The sequence below is a fragment of the Oryx dammah genome, unplaced genomic scaffold (genome assembly GCF_014754425.2).
Source record: "Oryx dammah isolate SB20612 unplaced genomic scaffold, SCBI_Odam_1.1 HiC_scaffold_26, whole genome shotgun sequence".
In the NCBI taxonomy this organism is placed as follows: domain Eukaryota; kingdom Metazoa; phylum Chordata; class Mammalia; order Artiodactyla; family Bovidae; genus Oryx; species Oryx dammah.
The window spans coordinates 18,923,208-18,935,527 of record NW_024070210.1 but is presented as its reverse complement, the minus strand read 5'-3'; the positions used below and the strand labels follow the sequence as shown (position 1 = coordinate 18,935,527).

Sequence of the window (12,320 nt, the reverse complement as noted above, 5' to 3'; positions counted from 1 at the left end):
CAGTTGAATTCAGTTTCTCCAATATGCCAATTCAGCAAAACTTGGAATATCTGCTAAAGGTCAGATGTTCTAGACTCTGGGAATATACAGATAAGTAGGCTTTTCTCTTAAACAGACCACAGTCTAAGTTACTGAAACTCTACTTGGCCATCATCCATGCATGGAATGATCAAAGACCAACCTCAAGGTCAAAATAAGGTCAGGATGATATAAGAGCTGAGAAATACACCATCAAGTTACACCCACCATGAGCAGACAAGAAGCCTCGAGTCTAGAGTCTCTATTCTTACCTAAATGTAGATGTTTAAAAGCAACTTGATTAAGGGATCAAAGTCTTCTAACGTTTGCTTTGTTCAAATGTCAGAGCCCAGGGAGCCCACGTTTACATTTGCCCTAGATGACTCAGAAGCAGACGTCTTCCTAGCTTGGTGAAGGCTGTTAATCTTTGCCCCAGTGGTGGAGGTGGTGGCATTGTGTGCCAGTATCACAAGACTGCCCCAAGTTTCCTGATATTAATCCTCATTTGGAGGACACTTCCTGGTAGACTTCCCATGCCAGACATATTTTAATAAAATATGCTATGGAACTGCTTACTCCAGGAATTACTCATTTTATTCTGTGGGTGGTTTTATTTTAGGGAGGTGAACAGCAGAGGGAGGCATGCATTTTGAAAAGGACAAATCAGTTGTTTGTGAGAGGATTCTGTTTATTACCACACAGAAGAGTAGTTCCTGAAGAGAAGGCGTCAGAGAACCAAATTCCAAAATTTCTTTGTTGATGCTTCAGAGCAGAGATCTCCTGCACCAAACACCCATGCCCTTGAAGAGGAGAAGGTATTAACATTTGTCTAAGTTAATACCCATGGTATTCGGGGAGGTGAAAGAAAATATGCAAAGCTGCCTTTGAAGCTACTCTTATCTAAGAACAGGGATTGAGCAGCATCACAATACTGTGCCCTTTGGCCAGTTAAATTGAACATGTTTATAAGGATGCTTTAAAGGCAAAAGATAATTCACTCTTACACTCTCTTAGGGCTTGAATGTTCCATTCCGTGTAAACAGTGACTCACACATCCTGCTTAGAAGGATAAAGAAATCCAAATGGGGGCTTCTCATTTAAGATCCACGGGACCCTAGAATATTTTTTTTAAAAAGAATTTTTATATATTGATACATATGTATGTATATGTGTATGGGGCTTCCTAGGGGCACTAGTGGTGAAGAATCCGCCTACCAAAGCAGGAGATGTAATGAGCCGCAGGTTCCATCCCTGGGTTGGGAAGATCCCGTGGAGGAGGGCACTCCAGTCTTCTTGCCTGGAGAATCCTATGGACAGAGGAGCCCGGCGGGCTACAGTCCATAGGGTCGCAAAGAGTCAAATAGGACTGAAGCGACTTAGCATACACATGTATACATGTATAACTGAATCACTTTGCTATGCATCAAAAATTAACACAACACTGAAAATCAACTCCATTTCAGTTTGAAAAGAGAAGGAAAAAACACGGGGAAAAAAAGATTCACAGGATCCTGGGATGATTGTCCAAAGCCATATCCTGAGGACAAGAGGCTACTGTCTCTCACTGAAGTGGTTGTTCACATGGCTGTGGAGTCTTTGCTTTGTTTATTCAGCAGATAATGACTTAGGATCCCCGTCAGTTCCCTACCCTGGTGCAGTCCCACCTTCTGTCCTGCAGGACCCATGATGAGAAAAGTGTTCATTTTCCCGAGACTTCAGCAAGCCAGGCGTAAGGTCTGAAGGCCTTTGGCTTAAGATATCTTCTTGAAAGATGAGACTCAGGGACCTCTTGGGTGACTTTCTGTGACACAGACTTGCTGCCTATGACTCCACAGGAGTCTGATCAGCACTCAGAGCTTTGCCAGGTTGGCCCTTCCTGCTGGTGCAGAAGGCAAGCTGGACGCGATCTGTGAGGTGAGAAACCAGAGCCTGTGTCTCTCTGGGTGACTCAGCCGTTGTTCTCACTGACAAGTGGGGCTGGTGAACAGTTCCCAAAAGAGAATGGTGAGCAGTGGCTGCATCCGCCCCTGGGGTGACTCAGATGAAAGCTTGAGAGGAGGCCCCCAACGTTTCTGCTGACCACACATTGAGAACTTTGTCTCAGCCACACAACCTGGCTCCCTCGAAACCCCACCAGAAGGACCATGAGCAGCAGCAGGTGCCAAGGCAAGAGTGTGAGCTTTGGGGTGATCACAGAACGCTGGGCTCAAATCCTGACTCTGCTCAGGCAAGGCACTCAAATTTGTAGGGCTTTAGTGTCCTCATCTGTAAAAGGGAGCTGTTTAAAGGTAAACACCAATTCTGAGCAAATAACAACAGCAATGAAAGTGAGACAACTTTCCTCCTTCCCCAGGAATCTTATGGTCTTTGGTCTCCTCCCCCTCGTCCTCTCTGGCAAGGGCAGTCCCATCATGTAAGCCAGTTATCATTACTTCACTTGTGTACAGTTTCTGTAATGGGTTCCCCTTTATTTCCTTGGTTAACTGTGTGTTTGGTGGGGCTGGAAAAAGCCGAGTGGGGACCTGAATCCAAGCCTTTGACCACTAGCCTGGTCCCCCTTCCAGCACCACACGCAGCAACATCACGTCTTGCACCACAATCTTATCTTCCTTCAAGGGACCCCAAGGGACTCAACAGTGCCCAAAGCCTGGATGTTGTTCCAGGAGGGGTGGATGTGGAAGACAGATGAAGAAAAATAGGACACTTGAAAATCCCAAGAAGGGCTCTTGGCAGCTGTGCAGTGCTCCAGCTGAGTGGCCTCCCACCCCAGGAGGATGCTGTAAAGCTGGGGAATGAGATCATAACTGCCTCAGGAACCCACAGCCAAGAGGAGGACCTAAGGGTGTTCTTAAGTCAGCCAGCTGCTCTGGCACGCTCGGGGCCCAAAGCCTGGGCATTTGTCTCATTACCTTCCCCAGCACTTGTGAGGGCCATTGTGTTTTGTCTAAAAACAAAGGAGCTTTCCGGCTGAGGACTCTCCCTGCAAAACATTGATTTGTAGCAGGTGTGGTTCTGAGACATTGAGACACTGCTCACTCCCTCCACCTCCTGCGTGTGTCTTGGACTCCACCGATTCTGGTCATCTTTTGGGGGTTTTTCTGTTTTCTTTCTCTCCATTCCTGTCTTTTCTGAAAGAATCTTTCTTTTTGAGTACCCTTGATTTACAAGATTATATTAGTTTCAGGTGTACAACATAGCCATTCAATGTTTTTATAGATTATACTCCCTTTAAAGGTTTTCTAAAATGTTGCCCATAGTTCCAGCTGGTTTTGCTTCTGCCTTAGCATCTCAGGTATGCAAAGCTCCTGTCCCAGGGCCGAGCCCAAGAAGGGAAGTGAGGGCGGAGGGTCTCATCAGGGTGACATCCCTGTCACCCACCACAGGGGTGTTGAGCCCCTTCCCCCACTGAGACTTGTGGCTGAGATGTTTGGTGTGACTCAGGGCCTTAGAACGTCAGTTTCTCTGCCAGTGAGACTGAGCCTCTCCCTGTCTGGAGCAGGTGCCTCCCTACATGGCAGGAAGGCAGATGTGGACCCTAGTAGTTCTGCTTGTTCATGGTTAACTCAATCATCTCTTTTTTTAGAAAGAGAGGGAACAAGGGAGGGATCTAGGGAGGGAAGAAGGAAGAAAAGAAGGAGAAATAAAGGGGCAGAGAGGAAGGGGAGGAGGGAAGGAGGAAGGGAGGAAAATAAGACAAGAAAAAGCAAAGAAGAGAAATGCAAACTTCTTTCTCTCCGGCCCCTTGGGAATTCTCTGGGTAGGGGCTCACTGGTTTCACCAGCAGCTCCCTTGCTCTTAGCAGATCCTGGATATACATTTTCCTTAAGACTGGTTGTCTGCAAAGCAGGGGAAACAAACCAGAACCCCTCATAAATCAGTCGGGGTCACTGCCAAGAGCTTTGTACACTTGCTGTCCCTGGCAGTGATAAACTCATTGCATCTGGGAACCGGCCAAAGACCCTGAGTCCTATCTTAGTTCTCATTCCCAGAAAAAAACCTCAGTGCTCCGTTCCCCCTCCCCCTGTTTACTGTCTTTGTGTTTCTTAGAAAAAGCTGGCGAGGAGGAAGGAACAGAATTCCATCAGTGGGTACAGCAAAGGCTCCGCTTCTCTGCTTCTTTGCTTGGGGGAGGAGAGGAGGGCAGAGGAGAGCCCTGGATCCATAGACAGTGGGGAAGGAGGCCCCGGCCAGAGGGGCCTGAAGCCACAGTAGCGGGCATGAGGGATCTGCGTCTTCGATTCCATTTTGCTCAGACCATGATTTCCACCTGCTGTTGTTGTTTTGTGGTTGTTCCCTCATGGGGCAATTTGAAATGGTCATTGTGATGGTCAAGAGCTAGCAATAGGGTTGGCAGAGTGAGACCACCTCGTGCAGCCCTGAACAGGCAGTGTTCTCTTTACTGTCTCCCCACGCGGTCCCTGCCTTGGCTCTGGCCTTGGCAACAAATTGTCAAGATGCCATGTGACATTAGGACAAGAGCAGAGCCCAAACTGTCCCTCTGACCCACGTTGACTCCCACCGCCAAAGAGGGGACCACTGTTTGCTGCGCTTTCCTCCTCAGCCCTGGATCATCCTTCTTTCTCTGGTTGACCAGACCAGGAACTGGGAGATACTTCCTGTCTCCTTAGCTCTTCCTGCCATGATGAGGCTCTTTCTGGTTGTTAGACCAGCATTCCCCACCTCTGGCAGGGAATTCATCTTCAATTTTACCCATTCACAGCACCTTGAACCTGAACTTCTTCCTTGTAGCCCTTAGCTCAATTAGTCATGCCCACCCTTGTGCAATGAAATCCAAGTTTTATGACAGCAAGAAGCTCTTTTGTCTCTTTCATGCTGTGATCTCAGTGTCTGACACAATGCCTGGCACCTAGGAAATGCTCAACAAATATTTTGGGGGAACAAATACTGAGTCATCTGCTTTATTCTGTTCTTTCTCAATTGACAAATTCTTTCTTTCAATGGCTTTTCTTGCCTATGATGACTTGGAGGAATTAGCTAGATTGAGGGTGAAATTTGTTCTCAAGGCCAGAAGGGTTGGGCTAGGAGAGGTTTCCTTACTCCTCTTGGGGCAGAAGGGGGAATTTTGTGAGATATTCCTGAGCATTTCGATTCTTGTGACAAATCAGAGCAACAAGCAGGGGGCTGTGGCCTTGGAGAGGGGTTTGGAGAAAGTCCAGGCCTGAGGGACACGCCTATCCAGATGACTCAGGAGCCACCTGGCTCTGCTGGCCAGACAGAAGCCGTGCCTGAGACAAGAACAAGGAGACGGTGAGCCCTTTTTGCTCTGGGTTAGCATCTGTACCTTGTTGTTGTTCAGTTGCTCAGTCGTGTCCCACTCTGGGAACCCATGGACTGCAGCACGCCAGGCTTCCCTGTCCTTCACCATCTCCTGGAGTTTGCTCCAACTGATATCTATTGAGTAAATGATACCATCCAACCATCTCATCCTCTGTCACCCCCTTCTCCTCCTGCCCTCAATCTTTCCTAGCATGAGGGTCTTTTCCAATGAATTGGCTCTTCCATATCAGGTGGCCAAAGTATTGGAGCTTCAGCATCAGTCCTTCCAATGAATATTCAGGGTTGATTTCCTTTAGGATTGACTGGTTTGATTTCATTGCAGTCCAAGGGACTCTCCAGAGTCTTCTCCATTCATACCTTAGATGTAAATGTTAGGCCACTTTGAAAAGATAACAAATGCAAAGACCCTGATGTCTCTCAGTCTGGGCTCTGAGACAATTAGGGCTGAATTAAGATGCCCACATAGGGACCTCCTCTGAGTTGAATGTGATCCTCCGTCTCCTTCCATACAGAGAGCAGAAACTGATCATAAACCAAAACAAGTATGGAGCCTGTAAACTTGCTCAGTGTTTGCAGGCTCAGACCAGTATATTGGTGAACCAAAAAGCCGCATAAATTCTGCTAACATTTAACCCCACACTGGACGCTATGCACATGAAAGAGATTAAAAACACATTGCTCCCACAGGGAACTTAAACCAGAGTGGGCTGGATTTTTGTCTGAAATTTGCAGGAAAACACTCAGCAACACGTGTTCTCACGAAGCTTATTAACTCAGAACGTATCTGGATCATCAAAGCAGATTCAGATCGAAGCCAGTGCTTCATTTCTCTTGGCTCCTAGCAGTGGTCCCATTCCCATGAGGAGGGCTGTACCATGCTTTTGTAAATATTGGATCATCTGTGCAAGAATGAAGCTGGTGCCCAAACAGGTCCGCGTGTGGTCCTTCTTAAGATGGCCAGAGAGGGACCCACATGGCACCAAGTTGATGGTTGTTTTCTGCCTTCGCTTTCTTTCTTTTGTTTTTTTGGCTGTGCTGGGTCTTATTTGCTGCACATGGGCTTTCTCTAATTGTGAGCCAGGAGTACTCTCTGCTGAGACAGGCTGCTTTTTCTTGGGGTGGCTCCTCTCACTGCAGAGCACAGTATGCTCTGTTGTGTGGGCATCAATATTTGTGGCGCACAGTCTTACTTGCCCTGCAGCATGTGGAATCTTCCCGGAACAGGGATCAAACCAGTGTCTCCTGCATTGGCAGGTGGATTCTTAACCACTGGACCATCAGGGAAGTCCATGCCTTCACTTTCTTTTGAGATGGGTAGGGAGAGGGTTTTAGCAAGCCCTTGATGTAACCCAGCTTCCTCTGGAAGGTACCAGCATCTCAAAAATGGCCAGGTACCTCTACAGGGTGCCCCCAACTGAGGAAAGGTGTCTACCTCACCCATCCCCTGAGAAGAATACCTGAGGAAGAGGTCATTAATGACCAGTCCAGCCTTTCCAAGGAGCATCCTCTTCACTGGCCAGCTCTCCATTCCTCCAAGCCCTGGGGCCCTTATCCACATTCACGGGATGGACAAGGAGTGTACATCAGAGAAGATGCTTCCCCACCTAACGATCCCACCCTCCCTAGGGAAAGCCCACCCTCCTTTTAACAGGTCCTCTCCTGGGACAACCAGGCTTTCCCATGCAGCTGTGCTACCTTACACTTCAACTGATAAATAACCCTTTTTCAATCGATAAGCTCCCTCTTGTAATGAACCTGGCTTTCCCTGTCCTTAATGAAGACAGATCTATTAGAAAGGGATCATGAGGCTACAGGAATTAGCTAAAAGTCAAGGGTAAAATCCATTGCCATGGCCAGAATGTAATGGCTCTAGGAGCCCAGGAGGCCACCATGCCCCAGCCTCTGGCATATTTGCCCACAAGACCCCATGATCTGGCTCTAAGAGCACTCTTCCAGGATGGGATGGTGGCCCTGATGTGCATTCAGTTCAGTTCAGTTCAGTCGCTCAGTCGTGTCCGACTCTTTGCGACCCCATGAATTGCAGTACGCCAGGCCACTCCCGGAGTTCACTCAGACTCACGTCCATCGAGTCAGTGATGCCATCCAGCCATCTCATCCTCTGTCATCCTCTTCTCCTCCTGCCCCCAATCCCTCCCAGCATCAGAGTCTTTTCCAATGAGTCAACTCTTCACATGAGGTGGCCAAAGTACTGGAGTTTCAGCTTTAGCATCATTCCTTCCAAAGAAATCCCAGGACTGATCTCCTTCAGAATGGACTGGTTGGATCTGCTTGCAGTCCAAGGGACTCTCAAGAGTCTTCTCCAACACCACAGTTCAAAAGCATCAATTCTTCGGCGCTCAGCCTTCTTCACAGTCCAACTCTCACATCCATACATGACCACAGGAAAAACCATAGCCTTGACTAGATGGACCTTAGTCAGCATTAACTGACCCAATTGCATCATTGCCTGTGGACTACTTTTTTTAGTTAATCTTTTTGAGATACTTTTAGATTCATAAGCACTTATAAGAAATACTATACCATTTACCCAGCTTCTCCTAACAGTAACATCTGCAAAAACTATAGCACAGTATCATGGCCATGATGTTGACATTGCTACATCCCCTGAGTTTCTCAGATTTCCCAATTTTTCTTGTACTCACATGTACGTGTGTGTGTGAGAGAGAGGTTCTATACAACTCTATCACATGTGTAAGATGTGACAAGATGCAGAACTGGCCCTTCACCAAAGAACCCTTCCTGTTGTCTGTTGTAACCACACCTCCCTCCCCTCCTTGCCCCTCTCCCGTCCCTGAAATCTGGCAACCATTTATCTGTTGTCTGTTTCTATGATTTGTCATTCCGAGAATGTCACATCAATGGAATCATATAGTATGTAAACCTTCTGGGGCTTTTTTTTTTCATTCGTGGTAATTCCTTTGCGATTCATCCAAGTGGTTGGGACCATCAGTAGTTTCTTCCTTCCTGTCGCTGGGCCTGTGGTTTTAATCATTAAGCAACAGCGCATCTCAGTGTGGCACCAAGGCCCAATTACAAAGCTTCCGGGACATGATCTTCAAGGATCTTTTTAGGCTGAGAAAGAAAATGGGTTTTAGTTGATGTGTTCTGAGTGGGGGAAAGGGAAACAACGAAGCAAACATGTTACCTATTTTTCCAAGTTCACACCAGCATAGTCTGTCTTTGTTTCTTCCCTAACAGTGGCTGGTTGGGTTGCAATTCCCTTTAGTGTTGGGTGACAGTTCTTTCTTGTGTCTTCCCATCTCCCACCTCCCCAGGAGCACATCTACAAGCTGATGAAGAGTGACAGTTATGCCCGCTTCCTCCGGTCCAATGCTTACCAGGACTTGCTACTGGCCAAGAAGAAGGTATCCCTGGAAGGGCAGCCTTGCCTTAGCTCTATTGACCTTTGCCTGCTGCTTGCTGCTGGTGTGACGTGAGAAAACCATCCCTTGGGTTTTCTTTCTTTTCTCTCTTCTTCTTTCCCTTCTGTCCCTGCTTCCACTCCAGTAGAAGAAAATTAGGATTGTTACCACCCCGGCCCATCCCGCTGAGGTCCAGGGTGTGGCCTCCTGTCTCCCGGTACCCAGCATCTCCATCTGCCTGTCTGCCCACAGTGGAGGGAGTGACCACCTAGGAGGCCCCTGGGGCACAGCCCAGGAGCAGAGGGCTGGCTGTGACATCAGCGAACCCCTGAGGAAACCACTGCCGGGTCCAGCCCCCTCCCACAGAATTTCCTGCCCCGATCAGTGCTCAAAGATGAGTGTGAGGCAAGGATTTCAGCAGCCCCCTCTGCATAGAAAGGCTTAGAGTTCTTCCGGGGCGATGGGGCACCAGAAATCCTGCCTGAGGTTGTTGCCCTTTCCTCTCTCCCATTTGCCACCTGCCCCAGAGCGTTTGCCTTTTCTTTTAACCAAGAAAAAACGGCATCCTAGCTCCTCCCTCCCGGCCCTCCACTCTGAATGAAGTCTTGGTTCCCTGCAGCCCTCGGGGTCTAGATTTAGGGGTGCAGGGACACCCCCCCCCAGGATGCAGGCAGTGAGGGGTGATTGGAACAGGAATGAATGTGGCTGGATTTCTGGGAGGAGGGAAGGCAGAGCTGGAAGGACAGGGAGTAAGGGAAGGGGAAGGTAGGGGGTTGGCTCATGGATCCAGTGTGCCAGCGAACACTCTGCGCTTTGTGGGTCTGATCTGAGGTCCACGAGGGGTTCGGTGTGGCTCTCCTCGTGCAAAACTCCAGGACTCGTGTGCCTCGCTGCTTAAGACCACGTGCATCTCTTTTTTCTCCCTCTCAGCCTCCTGGTGGCAGTCCCCTAGCCTGCGATTGTCCAGCGACACACTGTCGGTCCGGCTGCCTCTCTCAGTCGTGCAGCCCCTCTTTCTGTGTGCTGTGACCTCATGGGCTGGGAGCCTGTGTACCTGGCTGGTAACCACGTCACTCTCTAGACTAGGAGAGCATTTCTCTCCTGCTCACCTGCCCTTGGGTAGCCCTGAGACCATCCCTGAGAGTCTTAGAAAGAGAAGTAGATTTGGGGGACTCCCAGAGTGTCCGAGACCCGGCTTTCTGGGCTTGCATCCTTTCCAGCATATGTCACTCCTATGATGGACAACGTGAAGCCCAGCCTCCAGCCAGCTCCCTGGCAGGAGGGTGGAGGTGGAGGGGCCCTGATGGAGTGGGCTGACATCCTGCCAAATAATGGTTCTGATACCCAGTTTTTCAAGAAAGGTGAAGACTTTTAGTATCAGCAGCCCAGATCTCAGGGGAGGTCAAAGTGAGCGTTCTTTATTTCCTGCAGCTCAAGACCCTGAACCGATCCCAGTGTGGGGAAATCGTGGGCTCCCACAGTTGGGGTCACCTGGGCCTGTCCACATACATGTCCACACACACAGAAGAAGCCAGAGGCCGTTCAGTCTCCTTGTGAGTCTGAGTGCAAAGGGAAAACACACTCCTGTGCAAGGAGTGGGACTGAGGTTCTTGTGTCCTCAAGTCCTCCTGTACAAGAAAAGCTTCACAGAGGAGGTCACTCAAGTGAGGCAGGAACAGATGGCCTGCTGTGACATGTCACCAGTGAAATTTATTAGAATTTTCATCTCAGCCCTCTCAAGGGGTGTCCTTGGGGGCTGAAAGCTCTTGCCAAAGCCGATGCCCTTTCGATATTCAGGGGGTAGATGTTTCTAAAAACAGTGACAAGCCTACCTTTTCTTCTGTTTCCCCCTGAGCTCCAGGCATGGACTACAGTTGTAATTCAGCACTTCCAGGTAGACCCAGAGTGTCTTCTGTTGCTAGGGGTGGGCTCACCATGAGATTGACACGTCCAGGTCATGAAGGGATGTGAGCCATAGTCCCAGCTAAGAGGCGGGCTGTAAAGCGGCCTCACTTTTCTGCTCACAAAGTCCCCTGATGCACTGTGGGGGCACAGCCTGCCGACCCTTCCTCCCTAATCCATCCTCTATCCAAGTATCTTAGTCATTCTGATGAGCCAAGTCCTCAGGGGGCAGGTGAGCTGAGCTTGGAGGACCCCTTAGGACAATTTGAGGACCCCCTCCAGGACAATTTGAGGACCCCCCCAGGACCCCTCCAGCTTCTCTGGTGGCTCAGATGGTAAAGAATCCACCTGCAGTGTGGGAGATCTGGGTTCAATCCCTGGGGTAGGAAGAGCCCCTGGAGATGAAATGGCAACCCACTCCAGTATTCTTGCCTGGAGAATCCCATGGACAGAGGAGCCTGGTAGGCTATATAGTCCATGGGGTCTCAAAGAGTCAGACACAACTGAGGGAATAAGCATAGCCAGGACGCTTAAGAATGATTTTCCAGGGCAGCTCCAAGGGCCTCTGCAAGGCAGAGGAAGCCAAATGAGTCAGGCTGATGGTCCCTCTCTGTGAGTAGCCACTCGATAGCCAGGGGATGAGAAGGACAGGCACAGAATTCCAGCTGTGGGGCCTAGGACCGGCCTGATTTGAGCCACATGGATAGCCCCCAGGCTGCCCACTGGATTGAAGCTGAGTGCTGCCATCCCCAAGTGCAGACTGGGTATGGTGCCAAGCCCAGCATATATCCTTCAGTGCTGCGTCTGAAGGACAAAGACCAGCCTGGCTCTGCTGCTGTGTGTCATTCATGTTGCATTTTCCTCCTCCAGTATCCTCTATGTCTTCAGCAGCCAGCCTAGGGGCTAGGACATGACGGCCAAGGAAGCTGTCTGACCTTGTCCACAGTGACACACAGTGACTGTCACTTTTGCCGCCTTGGCTTCCAGCACGTCCTGCAGGCCCCCAGACCCCTGGCTGCTTCTTCAGCTCTCTAACTTCCATTATTTGCTCTGTGTCTGTGAGAGTGTATGTGCACGTATGAGGGTGCGTGTCTGTGAGTATGTGTGTCCATGGGAGTGTATGTGTCTGTGAGTGTGTGTTTTGTGTGTCTGAGTATGTGTGTCCATGTAAGAGTGTCTGTCTGTGAGTGTGTGTCCATGTGAGTGTGTGTACTCTCCAGATTTCCCAGGCATGGATTCAGGACCCCGGAGCTGGGCTCTAGGAAAAACTAGCAGGTATTTGGGATGTAATTCCTCCCCCCTTGGAAAAGCAGGAAACCTAGGGAGAGGGCCAGATACAAGCCACACCCCCTTCTCCATAGAGGAGAGCTGCCTGGCCTGGGGAGTATGAGGCTTTGCCCCCTCTTCCCTCTCTGTGTATTGTAGGGGGATTGGGGGTGGCAGGGAGGGGGTGCCCTCAGCTGAGACTCCCCAAGAGGCTCCTGAGCTGCCTGTCATCTGCCGCCTGCTATGAGTAAACCTTGGAAGGGGTCACCTGGCCAAGTACTGGAAGAGTATTTTCTGTCCAGAATACTCCTTCTGAGACCCAAGACCTCTGTGGTTGCAAAAGACAAGGGCAAAGAGAGCCTCCTTGATCTCAGGATACAGAAAGAGCGTCCTTAGGGGACCTCAAGGATGTCCTGAAAGTTAGCAAACTTTCTGACTGGAAGATCTCAGAGA

The 12,320-nt window shown here is 49.5% G+C and overlaps 1 protein-coding gene across 5 annotated transcripts in view; it reads left to right on the top strand.

Annotated features, from left to right (window-relative positions):
• The window catches only part of RGS6 (regulator of G protein signaling 6), a 617,420-nt gene that overhangs the window by 577,573 nt on the left and 27,527 nt on the right, over window positions 1-12,320 (top strand). For all 5 annotated transcript variants that reach the window (XM_040226156.1, XM_040226155.1, XM_040226152.1 and 2 more), the window contains one exon: window positions 8,613-8,702. In XM_040226156.1, coding sequence (XP_040082090.1) covers window positions 8,613-8,702 — 90 coding nt within the window. The remainder of the gene's footprint in view (window positions 1-8,612; window positions 8,703-12,320) is intronic.